The sequence below is a fragment of the Panthera leo genome, chromosome A3 (assembly GCF_018350215.1).
Source record: "Panthera leo isolate Ple1 chromosome A3, P.leo_Ple1_pat1.1, whole genome shotgun sequence".
NCBI classification, from domain to species: Eukaryota; Metazoa; Chordata; class Mammalia; order Carnivora; family Felidae; genus Panthera; species Panthera leo.
Window position 1 is genome coordinate 39,144,392 of NC_056681.1, and position 22,056 is coordinate 39,166,447.

General features: G+C 39.6%; 1 protein-coding gene and 1 long non-coding RNA gene across 6 annotated transcripts in view; one reads left to right on the forward strand and one right to left on the reverse strand.

The window, feature by feature from the left end:
- Positions 1-22,056, reverse strand: part of SEL1L2 (SEL1L2 adaptor subunit of ERAD E3 ligase) — a 123,257-nt gene that overhangs the window by 10,313 nt on the left and 90,888 nt on the right. For 4 of the 5 annotated variants that reach the window (XM_042931643.1, XM_042931641.1, XM_042931640.1 and 1 more), the window contains exons 11-17: positions 14,238-14,306; positions 13,259-13,336; positions 9,498-9,560; positions 8,841-8,928; positions 4,504-4,652; positions 3,210-3,375; positions 3,028-3,102 (exon numbers count right to left, since the gene is read on the reverse strand). In XM_042931643.1, the coding sequence (XP_042787577.1) occupies positions 3,028-3,102; positions 3,210-3,375; positions 4,504-4,652; positions 8,841-8,928; positions 9,498-9,560; positions 13,259-13,336; positions 14,238-14,306 (688 nt within the window). The remainder of the gene's footprint in view (positions 1-3,027; positions 3,103-3,209; positions 3,376-4,503; positions 4,653-8,840; positions 8,929-9,497; positions 9,561-13,258; positions 13,337-14,237; positions 14,307-22,056) is intronic. The other variant, XM_042931642.1, reaches the window with a different exon arrangement.
- On the forward strand, positions 9,921-12,586 carry LOC122215834. Its single transcript, XR_006200568.1, has 3 exons — positions 9,921-9,967; positions 11,123-11,163; positions 12,486-12,586. It is a non-coding gene; the product is annotated as an uncharacterized LOC122215834 (long non-coding RNA).

Here is a 22,056-nt window from a genome sequence, read left to right on the forward strand (position 1 = left end):
GAATAATATCCAGACTTCCTAGCTGACCTACAGGTTGTGCTTCATCTGCCTTTTCTGCCTCCCTGACTAGCCTCATCACATGTTACTTTCTCAACATGCTCTAGCTTTCTTAATTTTCCTAATACTCCTTCAAAACATCAAGCTCATTCTTGCTTCAGGACCTCCGCATTAAGATTCTTCATGCCTGTCTGCCTGGCATGTTTGGACTTCCTCTGACTCTTCATGTGTCTGGTTTCTCATTATTCAGATCTCACTGCAAATGTCATTTCCCTCCTAGAGGCCTTCTCTGACTACTCTGTCTAAAGCATTGCCTCAGCACCCCACTCTGGGAGTTATCTATCTCACCTCCATGGTTTATTTTCTTCACAGCATATATCGCTGTTATTTTATTTGTTTAGTCTCTCTCTCCTTCATGAATTTATTTTCTCTCTCTCTCTTATGAGGACAATAGCTTTGAAGGTCTTGATCACTGATTATAGTCCCAGACCTAGAATGATACTTGACAAATATTTATGGAATGAATGGACAAACATGGTAGGAAACTTTTTAGAGAATGCTTTCTCCAAATGTTATATAATTTAGAATCTTACTTTCCAACAAATTTGGATATAATCAGGAGTAGAAAAAAATTCATGTGACTTTTAAGATATGAGACTTCAATCTTTTGAAGACCACAACTTAGTGATGACCTTTGGGGATCCATGTTTCCATTCACTAGGAAAATGTTGATTGAAAAGATGAGGGAATGCTAACTAGGACATCCATCTCAGGTGTGGCTAACCCCTCTATTACAGTCTAGACTTTCATGGAAAAGGAGAAAGCACCCTGTGTAGTATGTTCTCAGGTGTATATTTAAGGGCTATAGGACTCCTCCATCCCAAATTTTCTCCATATTTGGCCTACTGCAATGCCTAAAATCCTTTGCAATTGATTCCTTTGGATACTGAAGTTCTCTTAATCTTCTAGAATCCTCTATTGGATTCTAATGTAATACCATGACCCATCTTTAGCTCTGAGTAGAGGTATCATTATAAAATTCTTAAGCTGCTGAAGACATTAGTTAATAGGCTTTGCTTCCCAGGTGCTTCAAAATATACAGGTAGATGAGGGGTGCCTTGGTGGCTCAGTTGGTTGAGCATCTGACTCTTGATTTCAAAAGGCTCAGGTCATGATCTCATGAGTTTAAGCTCCACTGTCAGTGTGGAGCCTGCTTTGGATTCTCTCCCCCACCCTCTGTCCACGCCCCCTTCAAAATAAATAAATAAACTTTAAAAAATGTACAGGTATCTGGGGGCAAGTCCTTATAGAAATGCTACCCAAGAGAAGGGATTGGAGGGACCCAGAGAGGCAAAAGTCCCTTGAAGCCCTAATGAGAAACCCACTTCATTTCTAATTTTGCCCAAAGCTGCCCTCCTTTGACCCTGAGATTCTTTCTGGGCTATAACCACAAACAGACAGGACTTCTATGTGTTTTCAAGCTTTAGAAGGGGTAGGCAGGACCTCTAAAATCTCTGAGAAGGAAGGCAGTGAACAGGCAAGTTCTCCAGAGGATTCAGCTCCACCCTAATTGGGGGGCTGACTGGGGGAATATAGTGACCCTGACAGGGTCTCAGGGGGTCACTTGACAGTGGGGAGGATTCCTCCTTGAATTTCACAGTCACAGCGTGGTGACTGGGTCCTGATGGTTCAGCGTTCTCTGCACGCACTGCACCACCAGTGCTGATCAGAAATGTTCATTATTAGATTTCCTAACCTCAAGTGAGGTACAGCAGCCTCATCTCCAGAGACACTCATGCCTGACCTCTCTTGTGACACATAGTTAATTTTAGCAGCCTGACTTTTTTTTTGTATTGGAGAATTCTGTTTAATATTAATGTCCCCTCATTTTCAACGTTTCTTTTCCTTGGTGCAATTTCCACACATTTCCTGGCTTGGAACAGGCCTGTATTTGTTGCAATTGAGCTCATTTGCCACAGCTGAGAGATTGCTGGTGTTGTTTCCCTACACCAAACAAGGTCTTTATTGCATTTTAGAAAACATACACTTTTCTTCTTTAGGGAATTTCTCACTAAAGTTGCCTGGATGGCTTGCTGCTGGGTCACCTGCTCAGCTAGATCTGAGAAGACACCCCCCATAACTTTTCCCCTCTGCCTCATATTAATATCAGTTGAGAATTTTTTTCATACCATTCACTTCTTATAGAAAAGAGGTGATTCTACCTCAGCATGAGACAATTTTAAGCAACTTAATTGGAATTAAAATTGCTCTTTTATTGCATGAGACTTCCTCACATATCCAAATGCAGATAGAGCTTTGCAGCATCTGTTTGCTTTTAATAATGCCACCTGCCAATGCTTTCCCACCAGTGCTATTACACTTTCCTTATCACATGTGAATCCTGTAAGCGTAGCGTGGGAACCCCGGGAATAGGGAGAGGATCTGATATTTGACTCTGGGTTTTGTTCTGTTTTGTTTTCTGATGCTAACATGTTAATAGTTATAATAAAGGTGTGAAGTTGGTAGTAATCATCAATGTGGCACTTCAAAAGAGACATCAAATGAGTCTTAAATCCATAAGTAATTTTACCTATAAATTCATTGAGACATAGGTCACTACTCAGAAAAAAACTCAGCAAATGTGTGACTGAAGCCAGAACAACAAAACTGGTTTCCTGAGTAAAATTGTCATATTTCAAACAATTGTTCTGGTGCCATGGAGACAGAGCCATAGAAAAATTTCTATTGTTTACTAAACCAGGACCTTGAGAATAACAAAGAAATTCCTGGAAATGACCTGTCAACCAAAGACTGACCCTAACATTGGTTTACTAAACCAGGGACCTTGAGAATAACAAAGAAATTCCTGGAAATGACCTGTCAACCAAAGACTGATCCTAACATTGGTACAGTTTGAAATACCACCTTCTTGATATCTTGCTTATACACCGGAGAACTCAGCTGAAGCGAATCGATGACTAATAGTGGACAGAGACCAGGCACGTGCTTATTTTTATCTAGGTTCTATACCTTGAATGGCAGCTCGATTCCATAGGAGAAGTGCCATTGGATACATCTTCTCTTTTTCAAGAATTTTAACCTTTTCTAAAAAAAGGAGAAATTTCATTAGGAAGGCTTAAAATACCCGTGTAGTAAAGTCATTTATGCATATGTATGATTGGGGAATTGCAGAGAATTTTAACTTATCTTACTAGATTCCAAAATGAATGCTGAATTGCTTTGAGCTACTTCATACCCCATTTCTGCAAGCAGTGCATACTGAACAAGAGAAGAATCTATATCACCATCCTTATAGGCAAAGTATGCTGTCAGGAATTTCTCAGCCCAGTGGCCTAGTTCACAGACACCTTTATAAAGCTGTATATGGAAAAAGAAATCAAGCAGACTAGTTAGCCAATATACTTCATCCCAGGTAAATGATGAATGAAGTCAATCTTCAGCTCCTGCTGGCTGGTCAGGCAAGGATTTCAGGTTTAAAGCATGGCATTTTGAAAATTATTTAGGGTGAAGACATAATACCTTTCATAGGCACAGAGATTACAAGTGTGTATTTTTTGGTCTTGAGCTGAAACTTCCGGAGGCTTATTTTAAATTTGCGTAATAAACTTTCCTGACTTAGAGGCTATTTGGCAGGACAAGAATACATCGACTTCTTTTTTTAAAAAAAGGACTTTTCTGGGCACTGCTACACTGCAAGGGTGAGTGATAAGGCCACAGCTGATGTGGAAAGGAGAGAATGAAGGGAAGACAGTGCCTGAGGGTGTAGGTGACATAACCACGAGGGAGGTGTGCAGAGCTCTGTGGGGACAAACGTCAACTTAGCTGAATAGCCCTTATGTAACCAAAAGAGGCTAGCCATACATAATTCATTAGGAAGTTGGCAAAGGAGCAAATCTAAAGATAGATTATTAGCTGGCAGCTTTTGAAATGAGTTTCAGAGGGGCCAGATTGCAACATGGAGGTATTTATATTGGTGCAGTGGAAGTGTTTAATAAATCAATGAAGGACATTAAAGTCCTAAAAGCTTTCTTTTGAAAAGTACATCACTGGCTCAGGCTGAAAGAATTCACCTTCTCAGCTGTCATCCAAATCCTCAAAAACCTAAGGGCCCTGCTTTCCGGGAAGCAGTGGGCTGCATTTTCTGGGCTAAATCAAGACTTTCATTACCCAGAACTCTCAATCCCACTGAAGTGTCCAGTTGCCCTGGCCATTTAGTGAAGGCTGAGACAGAACTCCTTAACTGAATTCTGAGGTGAGCTCTGTACCTGATGAAAAGCCAAATGCAAGAGAGGAGGGATCATTTCTCTTCTTCCCTTTCCCAGCCTGAGTTTCATCACTGCTTTTCCTCCCTGGCAAAAGTCAGTGTTCACGCTGTCAACTGGGAGAGGTAATATCTATAAAATCATAGACACCAACAACTTAAGGACAGTTTCACCTCCTCTGTGTGATAAATGAAAAATACTTTAAAAACATCCCATTATTTACCTCCACAGCAGTTCTGCACGATCTTAACACTCCTGTTCCTGTTGCGTACATCTCGGCCAGATAATAAATGGCGAGGGGCTGCCCACTCTGAGATGCCAAGTAAAAATATTTGAAGGCAAGTTTATAATCCTTCCATACTCCAGAGCCAGCTGAAAATTAAAATGATTTTGAGCCACCCCTCATTTGTGTTATTTTTTATATTATAATCTATGAATATAATGGTCATAGTGATGCCTTCTGTTTTAAATAAGAACCAACCAATCCATAGCCAACCAAAAGTCAAGCTGTTACAGATCCACTGTTTGTAGGGGGGAAAAGCTGAGTTTGATTATAAGTAAGAATAAGGAAATTTATGTTCTTGACCCATTCAGAAATCTGAAGAAGGACTCCTTAGTCTCATGAAGATATCTCTTCAATACAACATACCTAAGATTAATAAAAGTAAACTAAGTGTGGTCTCTGAGTACCAGCGACAACAACCAGGATGTGGCTCACCATCCTTGTCCTTCCACACCAGAAGACCAGTGTAGTGCCTCCCTGTCATAACTATGGATTTTGGAGCAGGCAAATCCCAGCTCCAGGAGGCTCAACTCAGATTCAACTCATGCTTGGAGCAAGGAGAGGCATTTGGGACTAGGATAGAAAAATCAGCATACTCTCAGCAGCTGGGATTCATATCCTGGCTCTTTCATTATTCCTTTGTGAGTTGGGCACTTCTAGGCCCTTTATTTTCAAAAGGAGAGGCTTTCACTAGATGGTCCCTAGATTGTCTTCCAGCTGTTAACATTTCATAACCTTTAGTAGTGGTGCCACTAAGAGCAAAGGCTCTGGAGGCAGATCACTTGGGCCTGAATTACCAGTTCCACTAACTGCGTGATCTTGGGCAAGCTCTTGGACCTTAATATGGCTCAGTTTGCTCATCTATAAACTGTAGGATACCCCCTACATGTGCTGATAGGACTAAATGAGTAAATGCACATAAAGACTTAATAAACATTAGCCATTACTATTTCTCTTATTTTAGAAGCTTGAGTTATCTGATGGGTCCTGGGCCTGCAACTTGTAATGAGCCAGAAGAACAAGGCCATCTTAGGCAACTACCCAAGACAAGTACAAAACAGGCCATCTCCTTGGGCTACTAAAGAAAATGCCAGCGGATGTTGCAGTCTGCTGCTACCCTAGCTCTACCTCTGAAAGGAAGGACTTAAGGGGATACTCAGGTATGTTCAGATCTCTTGGTACTTGTCTTGGGCACTCCCTCTCTCAGTCCCCACAGAGTATTACAAAGTTTCATGGCTTCCTAAGACCTCCTACCCCAATCACTCTACCTTCCCTCTCAGAAGACAACTTGGTACCTCCTATCTCATTGAGGAAATTCTTGCATTGTCTTTTCTCACTTGCTTCTCTCTCCTTCCTTCCAGATTTACATCTGCAATATCCTTTCCTCCATCTCTCCAGTCTTTGAGGGTGAGAAGTTCCTCCTCTTTATTAAGGCTAATGAGGCCTCCATCTACCTGGGTGCAGTCAGATCCTAATGCCACCCTATTTTTTCCATAACCTCTTCATCAATTATCTCATAACTTCCATGACACATTAATTATCTCCAATAATTGGCTGGCCCTTTTTTTTGTCAGAAATTATACCCAGGTCTCCCATCATCTTAAAAAGAATTCCCTCTTGGTTCTTGGTCTCTCTCATGCTACCATTCCATCCTTCTTCCTCCATTTAAAGGCACACAACTTCCAAGAATATTTTTACTTATCTACTTTCTCACTTTCCATTCATACCCCAACACATTGTGTCTGGTTTCTATACCAACCAGTCCAATGACCACATAAACATTCTCTATATTGACAAGGCCCATAGATTCTCAGACCTTTCTTATTTTTTGTTTGTTTTGTTTTGTTTTGAAGAAGCAGGCTTCTCATTACATTTCACAGAGGGGCTCATTCATTTATTCTTTCTTGACAGTTCTATCCTGTGGCTTCCTTAAGATCACTTTTTCCCCCCATTCCTCTGATCATGCTTTTTCAGTCTTTTTGTGTCTTCACAGTCCCCACAGAGTCTTCACTCTTTCTTTGCAAACCTTTTCAATACAACAGTGAGGACCACCAGATTTCTGACCATGGCCCACTGTTCCTCTCATGTTCTCATTTCCTTTTGCAGTCTCAGCTACTTTTAATTAACTCCTATATGTTGATGCCTCTCAAATCTTTCTCTTCAAGTTTGACCTTTCTTGTGAGTTTCATACCTGTTTTGGGGTATCCACTGGACATCACAAGGCACCTCAAACTCAACCTTTTCAAAAGTGAGCTTCCTGACTATACCTTTTGCCTCCTTCCTCAACTGGTATCTTTTCCTTCGGTCTTCAAATTCCTCCTCAGATTGCTGCCTCAACATTCTATCTAAATCAATCACTCCAGCAATTTGATTTTTGTTAAAAAAGGAGTAGACTTAACAATGCATTTGTCATATGGATCCAGGAAAGACCCCAAAGAGCCAAAGTAATGTTGAAAAAGAAAACCAAAGCTAAAGAAAACCAAAGCTAAAGGCCTCACAATTCTGGATTTCAAGCTGTATTAGCAAGCTATAATCATCAAGATAGTATGCTACTGGCACAAAAACAATTACATAGATCAGTGGAACAGAACAGAGAACCCAGAAATGGACCCACAAATATATGGCCAACTAGTCTTCAACAAAGCAGGAAAGAATATCCAATGGAAAAAAGACAGTTTCTTCAGCAAATGGTGTTGGGAAAACTGGATAGCAACATGCAGAAGAATGAATCTGGACCACTTTCTTACACCGTACACAAAAATAAACTCAAGGGGCGCCTGGGTGGCTCAGTCGGTTAAGCGTCCGACTTCAGCTCAGGTCACGATCTCGCGGTCCGTGAGTTCGAGCCCCGCGTCGGGCTCTGGGCTGATGGCTCAGAGCCTGGAGCCTGCTTCTGATTCTGTGTCTCCCTCTCTCTCTGCCCCTCCCCTGTTCATGCTCTGTCTCTCTCTGTCTCAAAAATAAATAAACGTTAAAAAAAAAAATTTAAAAAAAAAATAAACTCAAAAATGGATGAAAGACCTAAATGGAAGACAGGAAACCACCAAAATCCTAGAGGAGAGAACAGAAAACAACCTCTTTGATCTCGGCTACAGCAACTTCTTATTAGACATGTCTCCAGAGGCAAGGGAAACAAGAGCAAAAATGAACTATTGGGACCTCATCAAGATAAAAACCTTCTACACGGTGAAGGAAACAATCAGCAAAACTAAAAGGCGACCGACATAATGGGAGAAGATATTTGCAATGACATATTGGATAAGGGTTAGTATCCAACCTCTATAAAGAACTTACCAAACTCAGCACCCAAAACACAATCCAGTGAAGAAATGGGCAGAAGACATGAATAGACACTTTTCCAAAGAAGACATCCAGATGGCTAACAGACACATGAAAAGATGTTCAACACTGCTTATTATCAGGGAAATACAAATCAAAACCACAATGAGATACCACCTCACACTTACCAGAATGGCTAAAATTAACAACTTGGGAAATGACAGATGTTGGCGAGGATGTGGAGAAAGGGGAACACTTTTGCACTGCTGGTGGGAATGTGAACGGTGCAGCTATTCTGGGAAAATAGTATGGACGTTCCTCAAAAATTAAAAATAGAGCTTCCCTAGGACCTAGCAATCGCACTACTAGGTATTTATCCAAAGGATACAAATAGCTGATTCGAAGGGGCACATGTACCCCAATGTTTAGAGCAGTGCTATCAACAATAGCCAAATTATGGAAAGAGCTCAAAAGTCCATTGATTGGTGAATGTATAAAAAAGATGTGGTATATACACACACCCACAATGGAATATTACTCAGCAATCGAAAAGAATGAAATCTTGCCATTTGTAACAGCGTGGATGGAACTAGAATGTATTATGCTAAGTGAAATAAGTCAGTCAGAGAAAGATAAATATCATACAATTTCACTAATGTGGAGTTTAAGAAACACAATAGATGAACAGAGGGGAAGGGAAGGAAAAATAAGATAAAAAGAGAGAAAGAGGCAAACCATAAGAAACTCTTAAATACAGAGAACAAACTGAGGGTTTCCTGGAGGAGAGGTGTGGGGAGGGGGATGGGCTTACTGGGTGATGGGCATTAAGGAGGGCACTTGTGGTAAGCACCAGGTGTTATATGTAAGTGATGTATCACTAAATTCTACTCCTGAAACCGTTATTACACTATATGTTAACTAACTTGGATTTAAATAAAATTTACAAAAAATAATGCACTTGTCAGTCTTGGCACAGTAGCTATATTTGTAGCACTTACAGTAGTACATGAAGCCTAACTGAAACTGTGCGTTGGGCCATCCTTTCTCTGCAGCTTTCTGAAAGTATTTAAGTGCTTCAGCATAATTCTGCAAGATAATTACACTCTATTACTCAAAGGTGTATTGTATAACTCCATGGTAACAATTGCCTTCTTTTTTTTTTAAAGAGTATAGATAGTGCCTTATGTGATTTAGGCTAATTAAAATAGTATCAGAAGCATTATAGACTTATTTAATAATTATATTATACTCTATTAGGAAATAATTATCTCATTTTCACTGTAAATTATGTCTTTTCCTACACTGACAGTATTTTTTTTTTTTTAGATATTGGGGAAAGGTCACCCAAAAGTGCAGAGGATAACAAAAAAGATAAATTTCTCTGTCAGAAAAAGTCTTCAGGAATTATATAATTTCTAAGGTTACTTAGAATCTATAATTCTAAGATATAAATATGGTCATTATTCTTGTCACAAATTTGTTCTATGTCTCTTTGGCAAATATTCCACTGGATTATTTTATTTCTATCATCAAATACGATAGTTTGGCAAACTAGGTATTAGACATTAATTCTTTTAAATTAATCAACAATCATGAATTTTACCCCATAAATTGCTAGAAATATGTTGAAAAGATAATGAAATTATTTAACTTACCACAGGAACTCCTTTCCCATAAAAGTAAAGAAGACCGAGCCCATGAAGACCAATTGCATTGCCCTGGAACAGTTTTAAAAATCCAAGTAAAGTCCCAGAAGAATTCATGATAAGGTAAATTATGGAAAAATCATTCTAAATATTTAAAATGCACCCAGTAGAGGTTTAATCAAGGCAGGTTAATGAGACAGTTGGTAAATTATTCTGTCTCTCTCTAGTTTCTCCTTTCATGCCTTCATAACCCCCTCTGACGAGAAAAGAGGGAAACAAAAGCCAAATCTTTTCTCCATTCTTTCATTCAGCATTTATTTAGCACTAGCTTTGTGAGTGACTCCATAATAGGCATTGGACAGACGTAGGAGGTGAAAGTTGAGAGATGACAAAACAATGATCCCTGTCTTAGAGAGTTCACAGGCTAGTGGGCTCTGATCCACTAAGTAGCGCCTCTTAAAATAGTCACATCAAAAGTGGTAAGTCCTGTGCTAGAAACAGATCAGGAGTGTTGTGGACACCTAGAAGGGGGACTCAACTGCCTAGATGAGGGTAGAGACTGAGGGGATTGAGTTGTCAGAGGTGGTTGACATTTGAGTTTGGTCTTGAAGGATGTGTAGGAATTTTCCAGAAGAGAGAAGTCTATCCAGACACTTGTTACCTGCTTTGGTCAAAGGAGGTTGACATAAATGGCCAAGTAACATTTTAAAGATTCTTTGAATTTTGATCTAGCAATTCTGGATGGTAAGGTGTTGTTAATATATGTTTCTTCATTTAAATCTGATTGCTTATAACATCATCAGTGTTTTCTTTTCCATTTGATGCTAAATTAACTACCATTTCTTTTTCTGATTAGTATTCTAAAGAGCCTATGGAATGGAGTATTTATTTAGCATGTTTAGAATTTAGCACATGTTCAAATACATCAGTACTTTGCATATCAATCCTGGATGAAGTGTGAACCTTGAAAGTGACTTCCCCAACCAGGAAGCCCACTTTTCTTTTTGTCTCCCATCATGTATTTCACCTGCTAGTGACTGAGTAAAGAGGCACATTTGGCCACTCGACTGTCATTCAGTAGACATATAGGTTTGTTTTACAGGTTTATAGTATTTCCTCAGGACTCAAGTTTTGATAGAAAACTCTCCAGATTCTTCTTACCACCTAAATGTAGTTATTGTGGATGCAGCCAGAGTCCCTCTCACTGTTACAGGAATAGCACATAACTAGAGAAGGCATAGTTCAAAAATTATTTCGAAACTCCAAAGTTTGAGCCTATGCATATCAAAGGGCCAGCTATTGCAAGAATTCTTAAGGATGGTCCAGCTGTATTTAAAACCGGTGGTATACAACTGCTCTCTTCTTCTTGCCTGTCCCCTTACTATGTATCTACTTGTTGTCCTAGAACTCTTGGGAAAGTCTGGTCTGGGGGTGGTAAGGCCTTGTGTGATGGATGTGGTAAAGTCTGGTGAGTCTGTCTTCTAACAGTGAGTCTGTCTTCATTCAGGTGTTGAGAAAAATAGAAGAGAAGGGAAATGAGAATAGAGAAGGAGGAAGGGAGAGAAGAGGGTAAGGTTTCTAACCTTTGGCTCACCAACTATTTATGGACCAGAGTACTTGTTTATAATTTTCAGGTCAGGAGTGGCCCACTTAGATCCCTCCAGGAGCCATTCAGGTAATGTAAGTAGTACATCAATCTGGTGATAGACTGACAGAGACTGAGGCAAATCAGAGAGTTCCTGCCCTGTTTGAAGGCAGTAGCACCACTCAAGAAACTGCCCCAGGCAACTGTTGTCACATGGAGTGGCAGCCTCATATGGTCAGCTCTTCCCATTTTCCAAGAAAAGCTGGATGTCCAAATTTGTATATGTAATTTCCTGATTTGTTTTTTTACTTCAATATAGTTGACACACGATGTTACATTAGTTTCAGGTGTACAGGATAGTGAAAGAGAAAACCAGAAGAATATAGTCCAATATGGACCCAACAGGATAACTGCTCATGTTTCTGAGAAAATAAGATAAAAGAAGTCATAAAGACTGTAGCTTTGTATCCTGATCTGATGACTTAAAAGCAAATTAAAAAACATATATATATATATATAATCTTAATGTTATATCTTATCTTAATATTATATATAGTAAGAGTATGGGTATGCAGAAAGTGGAAGATAGAAAGACAGAAAACCTTTTACTTTGGTAGTGACCCCAAGTGAGAAATCTAATAAACCATCAACCAGGTGATGATAAAGGAATATATGGTCATGTCCACCTGATGCCATTCAGAATAATTATCTAAATATAATTTTAGATTTATCTGTAAAGAAAGACAGCTCAGATTTAGAACACAAGTAGCTCAGATTCCTGCCCTGAATAGCTTGGAAGCCGGGTTAATTTACACACCCAACTTCCTGGCGTTATTCCTTTGGGCTGACAAATCAGTGTTATTTGCCAGATTACAAGATATCTTCCTCTGTTACTTAACCCCACCTCTTTTTCAGCCAGTTTTCCCTTGTCATCCTAATCTAATGGTACTCCATCCAGATCACTTTCTTGCTGAGCAAAAATTTCATATAAATTACAAGGGAGAGGAGAGGAGAGGAGTACCAGCCTTCTCAGTAATTTACAACACAATAGCAGCAGCTCCAAGGTGTTAGTCACTTATAAATAGGCTCCTAAAGCAGCATGTGGGCTTTTAAAAACTGAGTACAGTTGAAAGTATTCCCCAGTTTGAGCACATCTTTACTCCCAGTGTTGCAGTAAGGCATTGTGAGACAATGAAATCCTTCCTGCTGTGCAGGGTTAGAAAGTTTATCAAGGCCATTTCCCAGCATTAGGCACATGGGTGTTACAATGAGGATGTTCTTAATGCACTAAAGGAAGTCAGAGTAGTCTACTAAGTTTTATCAGACAGATGCTAGTGTCACTGAGCCCCGGAATCAAGACAAAAATTTTAGTGGCAGGAGCCATATTATTCCATTTCTATATTCCTTCATAGATCCAATTAATTCTGCTTTGGATATGCTTTGAAGTTCACTCTACCTAACTGGCCCCAGACTGCAGAAGATAAGCTGACCCACTGTATCTACTGTAAGCCAGGCACTGCTTTAAGTACTTTGCAATAAAAGGCATATAAACATAAACTCATTAGATCCTGGCAACAACAATATGAGGCAAATCTTCTTATATTCCCATTTTACATTTGGGAAAATTGAGGCACAGAGAAGTTAAGTAACTTTCCCATGGTCACACAGGCAGTATGCTGCAGGGCTGGCATTTAAACCATGGATTCTGCCTCCAGAGTTGTGTCTCAACCATCTTGTCCTGGTCACCTATCTGATGGTCTGCCTGGGCCAGGGAAATTTCTGGCCTTTGGGTAAGACTAAACGGGAAAAAACTAGGCATTTCTTATTTGTCCTTGTCCTGAACTTACTGCAGATATTGTTTGAGTTTTCCCTTCCTCTGTCCTCTTTTATTTCCTGTTTCCTGAGCTAGGTGGCCTCACCTTCTGGGGGACAGAAAGCTGAGCTTTTGTTTGCCCTCATGCTGGAGAAGCATGTCATTGCCATTTTTCGTTTACTGAGAAAACAAGATGTGTCTCCCCCTATCCCAACTCCACATTTTATTGTCAATGATATTCTTCTCCAAGACATGAAACTCCCAGGCTCATTACTTGGGCATGGGGCTTTGAAATCAACTCTTATGCATGAGTCTGCATGTAATAAAAGCCAAGTGTTTTTAAGTGCTTACAGAAACGGGCTGAGTACATACCTTACTGGCTGCCATGGAAAAGTATTTGAAGGCAGTTGCATTATTTTGTGGGGCTGCAGCGTTCCCCTCTAAATACATCTACAGAAACAAACAAGAGGATGTAAAAAAAAAAACTGAGGAATTTGTGGGTGATTAAAATGTTTTAGAACTACATAGAAGTGATAGTTGGCCAACATTGTGAAATGCAGTGAATGCCACTGAATATACAGTTTAAAATGGTTGATTTTACGTTGATTTCACCTCAATTTTAATCAAAGAAAAAACTGAGGAAGCAACCTACAACACACATTCTGGAGTGCCCTGGCCTAAGGGCAGAGAAACGGACCCTATTTTGTGTCTTTTTCACTGTTTCCTTCCATCTAAATTAGTATGTAGCACTTCTGGAAAAGGAGCATTTGTCCCCATGGTTACTAATGCAAATTGGCCGCAGGGAGCCAAGGGCAGCACTTGGGGGGATGAATGGTCTTTGAAGGAGAAAAAAAATGTTCTTCTTTAGAGGAACTGTCCACAAAAGTTGCTCAGCAGCCGAGGGCCCTCCCTTGATAGGTGGCCCCAGGATGGACTTTGGTCAGCTTAGAGCTGGTTCTCATTTCCAGGGTGTAGGAAGGAGGCATCTCACGGGAGGCAGGGGGTGGGGGTGTGGGGGGTGGCCATACCAGTTAGATGTTCAGTTCGCCCAGATCTCTTGTTACGTGCCAGAGTAGGGGGTCATGGTGGTGGTAGGGGTCTCTGCCCAGGAACCCTGAGCCAAGTGCACTTTCAAGGCTGTTTTTGGTGCCTCAGACAAAGGCTGCTGTTGTATGGGGCTTTTTCTCAAACTGTCACCTCAAGAATATTATCCTCAGTCTGTAGTGGAATGCCCTGGCCAGCTGCTTCCATGAAAGACATCTGTCATGCTATACTGGGTTCAATTAGCTGGTACCATTAGTTTCTTAGGTTTTTAAGAAATAAAAAGTACTGATCAAGATGAAGCATGTACCTTTCCTATAAATGCCATGGCATTTGCACTCCCAGCCTTTGCTGCCTTTAAGAAGTAGTATAATGCTTTCTGGAGAGAAAAGGAACAAACAGTATTATTGACAGTCACAAACATATCCTACAAAATGTTTTTCAAACCAGACTTTATTTCATTTAACATACATTCAAAAAATATCTATGAAATGCCCACACTGTTTAAGGCACTATTTCAAATGTTATTTCAAGCATAAACCTGAAGAGTGGGTGCCATATAGAGTTCACAAATACAATTTTAAAATGTGAGGACTGTTCCTTGCATGTGGAAAGGCATCATGGGCATGTGGCTTTGTGGAGGACAGATGAATCCCACCTATAGAACTACATAGTTCATTATTTTGAAAAAGTATGCTTCGATGTTAACAGTATGTATTTTATAAGACATTTTGCACAATTTGGTAGAATTGGACATGCAGTCTCCTAATGTTTATAAGGCCGAGTGAGTAAAACAAGACATCTCTAGCTCCTGCTGAGACTAAGTCTTTTTTTTTAAATATATAATTTATTGTCAAATTGGTTCCCATACAACACCCAGTGCTCATCCCAACCAGTGCCCTCCTCATGCCCATCACCCATTTTCCCCTCTCCCCCGCCCCCCGCCATTAACCCTCAGTTCGTTCTCTGTATTTAAGAGTCTCTTATGGTTTGCCTCCCTCCCTCTCTGTTTGTAACCTTTTTCCCTCCTCTCTTCCCCCATGGTCTCTGTTACGTTTCTCAGGATCCACATATGAGTGAAAACATGGTAACTGTCTTTCTCTGCCTGATTTATTTCACTTAGCGTAATACTCTCCAGTTCTATCCACGTTGCTACAAATGGCCATATTTCATTCTTTCTCATTGCCAAGTAGTATTCCATTGTATATATAAACCACATCTTCTTCATCCATTCGTCAGTTGATGGACATTTAGGCTCTTTCCATAATTTAGCTATTGTTGAAAGTGCTGCTATAAATATTGGGGTACAAGTGCCCCTGTGCATCAGCACTACTGTATCCTTTGGGTAAATTCCTAGCAGTGCTATGGCTGGGTCATAGGGTAGTTCTATTTTTAATTTTTTGAGGAACCTCCACACTGTTTTCCAGAGAGGTGCACCAGTTTGCATTCCCACCAACAGTGCAAGTCTTTTTATAGAAGTGAACTTCAGGCTAATTCTTTCTAAAGCAAAATGAAGGAGGCCAGCCTAGCCTCTGCTTCTCTCTAGGTTGTAACATTAATTGAAACGCTCAGTCTAGAACATCTAAGGGCTGACCTGTCCCTTGTTGCCCCATTCCTTAGGCTTCATCTTAACCTCCCAGAAGTTCTCCTCAGAAACCACATGGAGCATTAAAAGAAATTAGGCCCACAAATGAGAAATGAAGACACTTTCCAAAGTGTCTTTTTTAGGACACAACTCTTCTGTCTTTAAAAAGCCTCAACTAAGAGTGCCTGGGTGGCTCCGTTGGTTAAGCGTCTGACTCTTGATCTCAGCTGAGGTCATGATCTCACAGTTTGTGAGATCAAATCCCATGTCAGGCTCTGTGCTGACAGTGTGGAGCCTGCTTGGGATTCTCTCTTGCTCTCTGCTTCTCTCTCTCTCTCTCTCTCTCTCTCTCTTTCGCAAAATAAATAGACTTAAAAAAAAAAAAAGCCTAGGGGCATCTGGATGGCTCAGCTGGTTAAGCATCTGACTTTGGCTCAAGTCATGATCTCACAGTTTGTGAGTTCAAGCCCTGAGTCAGGCTCTGTGCTGATAGCTCAGAGCCTGGAGCCTACTTCAGATACTGTGTCTCCCTCTCTCTCTCTCTGCCCCTCCCCTGCTCACACTCTGTCTCTGTCTCTCTCAAAAATAAACATTAAAAAAAAAACAAAAAAAACACAAACCTTGACTAGGTTGACATACAAGAATCTGCTCCTTCCCAAAGAGGAGAGAACATTTAAGGAAGAAATGTGAGTAGTTCCTTTATATGTGCATTTGTTCCAGAAATATTGCCAACTTATTTGGGAATCACACCCTTGTTGTAAGTTAGTCTGCCTTGTGGACATAACTAAATACGAATGCCACCAGTGCTGAACCTCACTAAATCATATACCCATTCATCCATTTATCTCTTCTATTCTTCATTTATTCTTTGTTTCAAAAACTTAATTGAAAAGTGCTATATATAGTAGTAGTGTGTTAAGTATTATAGGTGATTCATAGATGAACAAAAAACACCATCCCTACATATGTTTTCCACCAATACTGCTGTGAAGAAAGGTACATATGTAAATAGCAATGACAGTAGGTGAAAGGTGGGATAAAAGCAACACCAAAAAGAATTAGAGAGGCATGGAATAACAGAAATTGTACATAAGTGTTTTACAAGCTTTGTCTTACCTAATCTTCACAACAGCAGTATAAGGAATGACACTCAAAGTGAAGCAGATTTGAGTGAATGACACTCAAAGTGAAGCAGTTCTCCCGATTCAATTCCCATGCACTTAGTACTCTGCCTTCATGGTGTCAAGAAAGAGGACTTAAATGACAAAGGTCTCACAAAAGATGGAGAGGATTCACCAGCACAGAGGGCATCATAGGCTGGAGGAATAACATGAGCAAGGAATGGAGATAGAAATGTTCAAGATGTGTTTAGGAAACAGTAATTACTTCAGTATGGCTGAAGTAGAATATCCAAAAGTTAAGATGTGCAGGAATATGATGGGGCCATATTATACCAGTCCTGGATACTAGGCCAAAGTTCCTCTTTTATTTGGCAGAAAATAGAAGGCATTGGAAATTTATGATCATAAAGGAATCTTGAGACAACAAATGATGTCCAAAATGTCTAGAATAACCTAAGTGTCAATTGGATAGGAGCAAATTGTAGCAATGTATGATTTATCAATCATCTATCAGTAAATAAATCAAAGGTATGATTTACCAATCACATTTATCTGCTCCTATTAATACAGAAAATGAAGGTATTTCTTATAAATGAGCCAAGACCCAAAATACCTGTGGGTAACTATCATGGCATACATCCATACATTTAATTGTTTGCTTAATTTTCTGTCTCCCCCAGTGTTGAATCCTCTGTACTTAGTACAGTATCTACTGTATATCAGTCACGTAGGAAATATTTCTGGACTGAATGTATGAGTGAATGAATGAAAGAGTAAGTTTATACATCTCTAAAACAGGGGAACTAGATTTTAAGCATTATAGTCCCTTATAGTTCTCATACTATGATTCTGTGACATAATTCTCAAAGTCTAGTTTCAGAATCTGGCTTTCAAATACATATTTGGCAATAGAGAGTTCTGGGGGAAAAACTGTCATTCTGGTGAACTATACTTGAACTGTTAAAGGAGATAAACAAATAAGAATCAGAAGATAAGAATCCTGGAGTTTTCCCCATCTTTCAATATAATGATCCCATAAGAACTAAAGGAATTGAAGCTTTCTCTAATTTCCCCTTCTATACCCCTCCACTCTCATGACTTACTCAGCATTTCAGTTCTCTTTTATTTATCTTTAAATTAACCTACCTTTAATGCTGTTGCATTTACTAAACATTTACTAAGCTCTGTGTGAAAGTATCACACAAGTTACTTTGATGGGTCCTTGCTCTCAAAGAGTTAAATATCCATCCATCCATCCACCCATCCATCCATCCACCCATCCATCCATCCATCCATCCATCCATCATCTGCTGCAGTCTGCATATTTGTGTCCCTTCAAAATTCATATGTTGAAACCTAATATCCAAGATGATGGTATTAGGAGGTGGGGCCTTTGGAAGGTGACTGGCAGAGCTTTCATGAATGGGATTAGTGTCTTTATAAAAGAAGCCCCAGAGAGCAAGCTCACTTTCTGTTACATGAGGATACAACAAGAAGTCCATAAACGGGATAGAGGGCCCTATCTAACCATGCTGACACCTTGATGCCAGATTTCAAGCTTCGAGAAGTGTGTGAGAAATATATTTCCATTGTTTATAAGCCACCCAGACTATGGTATTTTTGTTACAGTGGCTAAAACAGACTGACACCATCTATCCTTTATTCAAATATTTACTGAGCACCTACAGTCATATTTTACTGATTCTCAGATGTGCCCCCCACTTTAATAAGACACTTCTTACTATCAATGGCATCATATAATTTATATTGGCAGTGTATTTTCTTTCTCAGTAGAACACAAAATAAAGTATCTTATAATTGATGGTGTCTTAGATAGGTTGAAATATAGTATGTCCCAGGCATTATGCTAAGAGAAATTTTATTATTTAAACACATATCTATTTTTTTTTACTAAAAATTTTTTTTAATGTTTTTATTTATTTTTGAGAGAGAGAGAGACAGAGTGTGACTGGGGAAGGGGCAGAGAGAGGGAGACACAGAATCTGAAGCAGGCTCTGGGCTCTGAGCTGTCAGCACAGAGCCCCACACAGGGCTCAAATTCACAAACCATGAGATCATAACCTGAGCCAAAGTTGGATGCTTAACCGACTGAGACACCTAGGTGCCCCCATGTCTCTTTAAAAAAAAAAAAAAAAAAAAAAAAAAATGAACATGATTTTTCATTGGTTCAAGAAAATCCCTAGTTTAATCAGTTTATAACATTTCCCCTAGAATGAAATGCCAAGAAATATTTATAAACACTGAAAATAAATTTAAACTGAAAATATTTATAAATACTCCTTTTATCTCAAAATTTGTAAATCATCCTGAAAAGGGATGATATTAAGCTCTTGATTTTTTAATGGGTGGCAGGATAGACAAAGCAGTTGCTCTTACATATCTGATTATTATGCCTCTGCTAGATTTAATTTAATTATGCCATATCCACTTTAATAATATGCACCCAAATACCCAGCATTCCTAAGCCAATTCATGCTGAGCCTGTACATATTTAGGAATGCAAATTACATTAAAATGTATGTGTAGAAATTCAAGATAATGTAATCAAGGCTTGCATATACAATATTTTTCAATAATTAAGAATTTGGTAGTGGGGGAGGGAGAGGTGAAAATGTTGCCTTATAGTGACAACCCATGAAAGAGATTAATTTAATCAAACAATGAGGAGAAAAAAAAGGCAAATGAGTTATTTCCAGGTTTTTGATACTTAATTTTCTGGGAAGTAAACTGGGCATTACTTACATTTATAAAGAAGCTTACTACATTAATCATTTTCTTTGGTGGACCAAAGCATTAGCATACTGGCTCAAGTGGTGGCTCTCAGGCTGAGGACCAACATATAATGCTTAGGATGCTATCACTCACTAACTCACTCATTCATTCATTCATTCATTTATTCATTTGTTCAATAAATACTAAGTACTTAATATATACAAGGTACTATCAGAGTATAGGATACATAGAACGAGCAAGATAGACAAGAACTTACATTCCATTCCATAATGGAATGGAATTCCATTCCATAATGGAATGGAATAACATTCCATGATTATCCAGATAATAAACAAGATCAAAATAATTCAGGGAGTGATATGGGCTAGAGGAAAATAAACACTGTAATAGGATGAGTAGTGGAACAGTAGAGTTGATCAAGAAAATCCTTTCTAAAGAGGTAAGACTTGAAAGATGAGAGGCTAGCCATGGGAGGAGTTATAGTAACAGCCTTTCAGAAACTGGGTCTATCCTTTTACCTTCTCTCTCCACTTTGCATCACCCTCCAAGTTGATTCTGGTGCAGTTAAGTCGTGGTAAGCTGCAAAACTGACCACAGTACTTTGCCGTTGTGCCTTCATTAGGAGTCCTTTTAACTACCCCTTCAATGCTGGCTGACCTTGTAATTTGCTTTGGCCAAAAGAATGTGGTGGAAGTGATTTGTAAGTTCCAACCCAAGGCCTTCTACCCTTGTGTTCTTAGAACCTTTGGCTACTAGGTTAAAAGCTTGGGCATAGTTGGCTGGGAGAAGAAAGCATGTGGAGAAACCTAGTCATCTTAGGTGTCACAGATGAGGCCATCATAAACCAGCCTGCCCTGGCCAATACTCTACAGATGCATGAGCAAGCCTAGTCAAGGTTGGTTGAGCCTGGCTGAGATCAGAAGAATTACTCAGCTGAGCCCAGCCAAAACTGCTAACCTGCCAAAATCATGAGTTAAATAAATGGTTGTTGTTTTAAGCCATCTAAATTGGGGAGTGGTTTATGATGCAGCCTAAACTGATTGATACATAAGCCAATCAGTCTGGAGATTTGAAGCCTTGACTGGAGCACTCTATGCAGGTTTGGGTTTATTAGGCTGAGGTAAGCTGGAAGGACAAGCCTGTGCTCGCACCTAGAATGTGCCTGAACCACTCAGATGTTCCGGAAATAAGCCAGCATTTTGGTGATGTCTGGATGGGAAGTATGGGGCCCAACACTACCATTTGAAAATTTTCAAATAGTGGTCAGAAACCTGATAAATTATATCATTCCTTCTTTTTGCTTTATGTATTTATTTTTTTTTTTTAACGTTTATTTCTTTTTTAGACAGAGAGAGACAGAGCATGAACGGGGGAGGGTCAGAGAGAGGGAGACACAGAATCTGAAACAGGCTCCAGGCTCCGAGCTGTCAGCACAGAGCCCGATGCAGGGCTTGAACTCACGGACCGTAAGATCATGACCTGAGCCGAAGTCGGCCGTTTAACCGACTGAGCCACCCAGGCGCCCCTCTTTTTGTTTTATAAATGAGGAAACTAGATTTTAGAGGTTGTATGTCTCCCACCCCCACCCAGCTCAAAAGGAAGTACAGTTTAATGGAAAGAGCACAGGCTTTGAATGTTGAAGCCCAGAGTTCAGATTCTGATTCTCAACATTACTACCCAGCTGTGATACTTGAAACAATTTACTTCATTCCTCCAGCCTCAGCTCCTCCTCTGTAAAATAGAGATAATAAAACCTCTGTGGATGAGTGCATAGGAGAGCCTGGCTGAGTTCCTTGGTGTTGCCCAAGTGCCTGGCTGTTGCTACTACAGCACCAGAATCTTTGACTCAGTGTTGGGATTACATTTCATCCTCATCTGGAGGCAGCTCCCATCTGGTATTCAGAGTGGCTGGTGCTCCCCAGTTCTTAGCTTTATAGGGTTTTTCACGTATTCTGCAAAAACTGGAGGGTATTCCCTACAGCTGAGGTTTGGGTGCCTTCACACTCAATGGAATTTCATGTTTATGGAAAATGGGCAATTCTTACCAGTTTATGTATCTGTTAGTTAACATGAGAACCTCACTGCAGACTGAAATCTGACACTGGAGTAATATTATGAATCTAGAACTTCTCATCTATGAAGGTAGAACCCTGGTTATGATGAAGATTAATCAAATCTGAAGACCTTCAATTGAGCTGTCTTAAGATGCATATGCTTATTTCAATTGCTACCTATTTTTTCATGTTTTATGAATTTACCCAATGTGTACTCAAATTACACTCATAAAAATAATATAAAGTGAAGTGAAAAGTAATAACAAATCACTCTTTTATGTAACCACCTAATAAAGTAGTTATTTCTATTGCTTAGCCATTGGGGCTATGTTGAAATAGGGTATGTGTTCCTTTGAGACAATGAGCACATAGGTTCTATAAAATGACAAGGGCTGCAAAATCATCTTTTAAAAAGAATCTCAGTTACTTCCTCAGATCTGAGGGGATCCATGGCCTTGAAACCACAATTAGAATCTAGATGAGACCTTATCCCCCCAGCTCTGGTATCTTACTGAAGATCTTGTGTAGGTCAAGTTTATTTGCTTTTTTCTCCACTATAAATTTGAGTTGTTAATTAATCTTCTAACCTCGCTGGGATAAGGTAAGGTTAAGCAA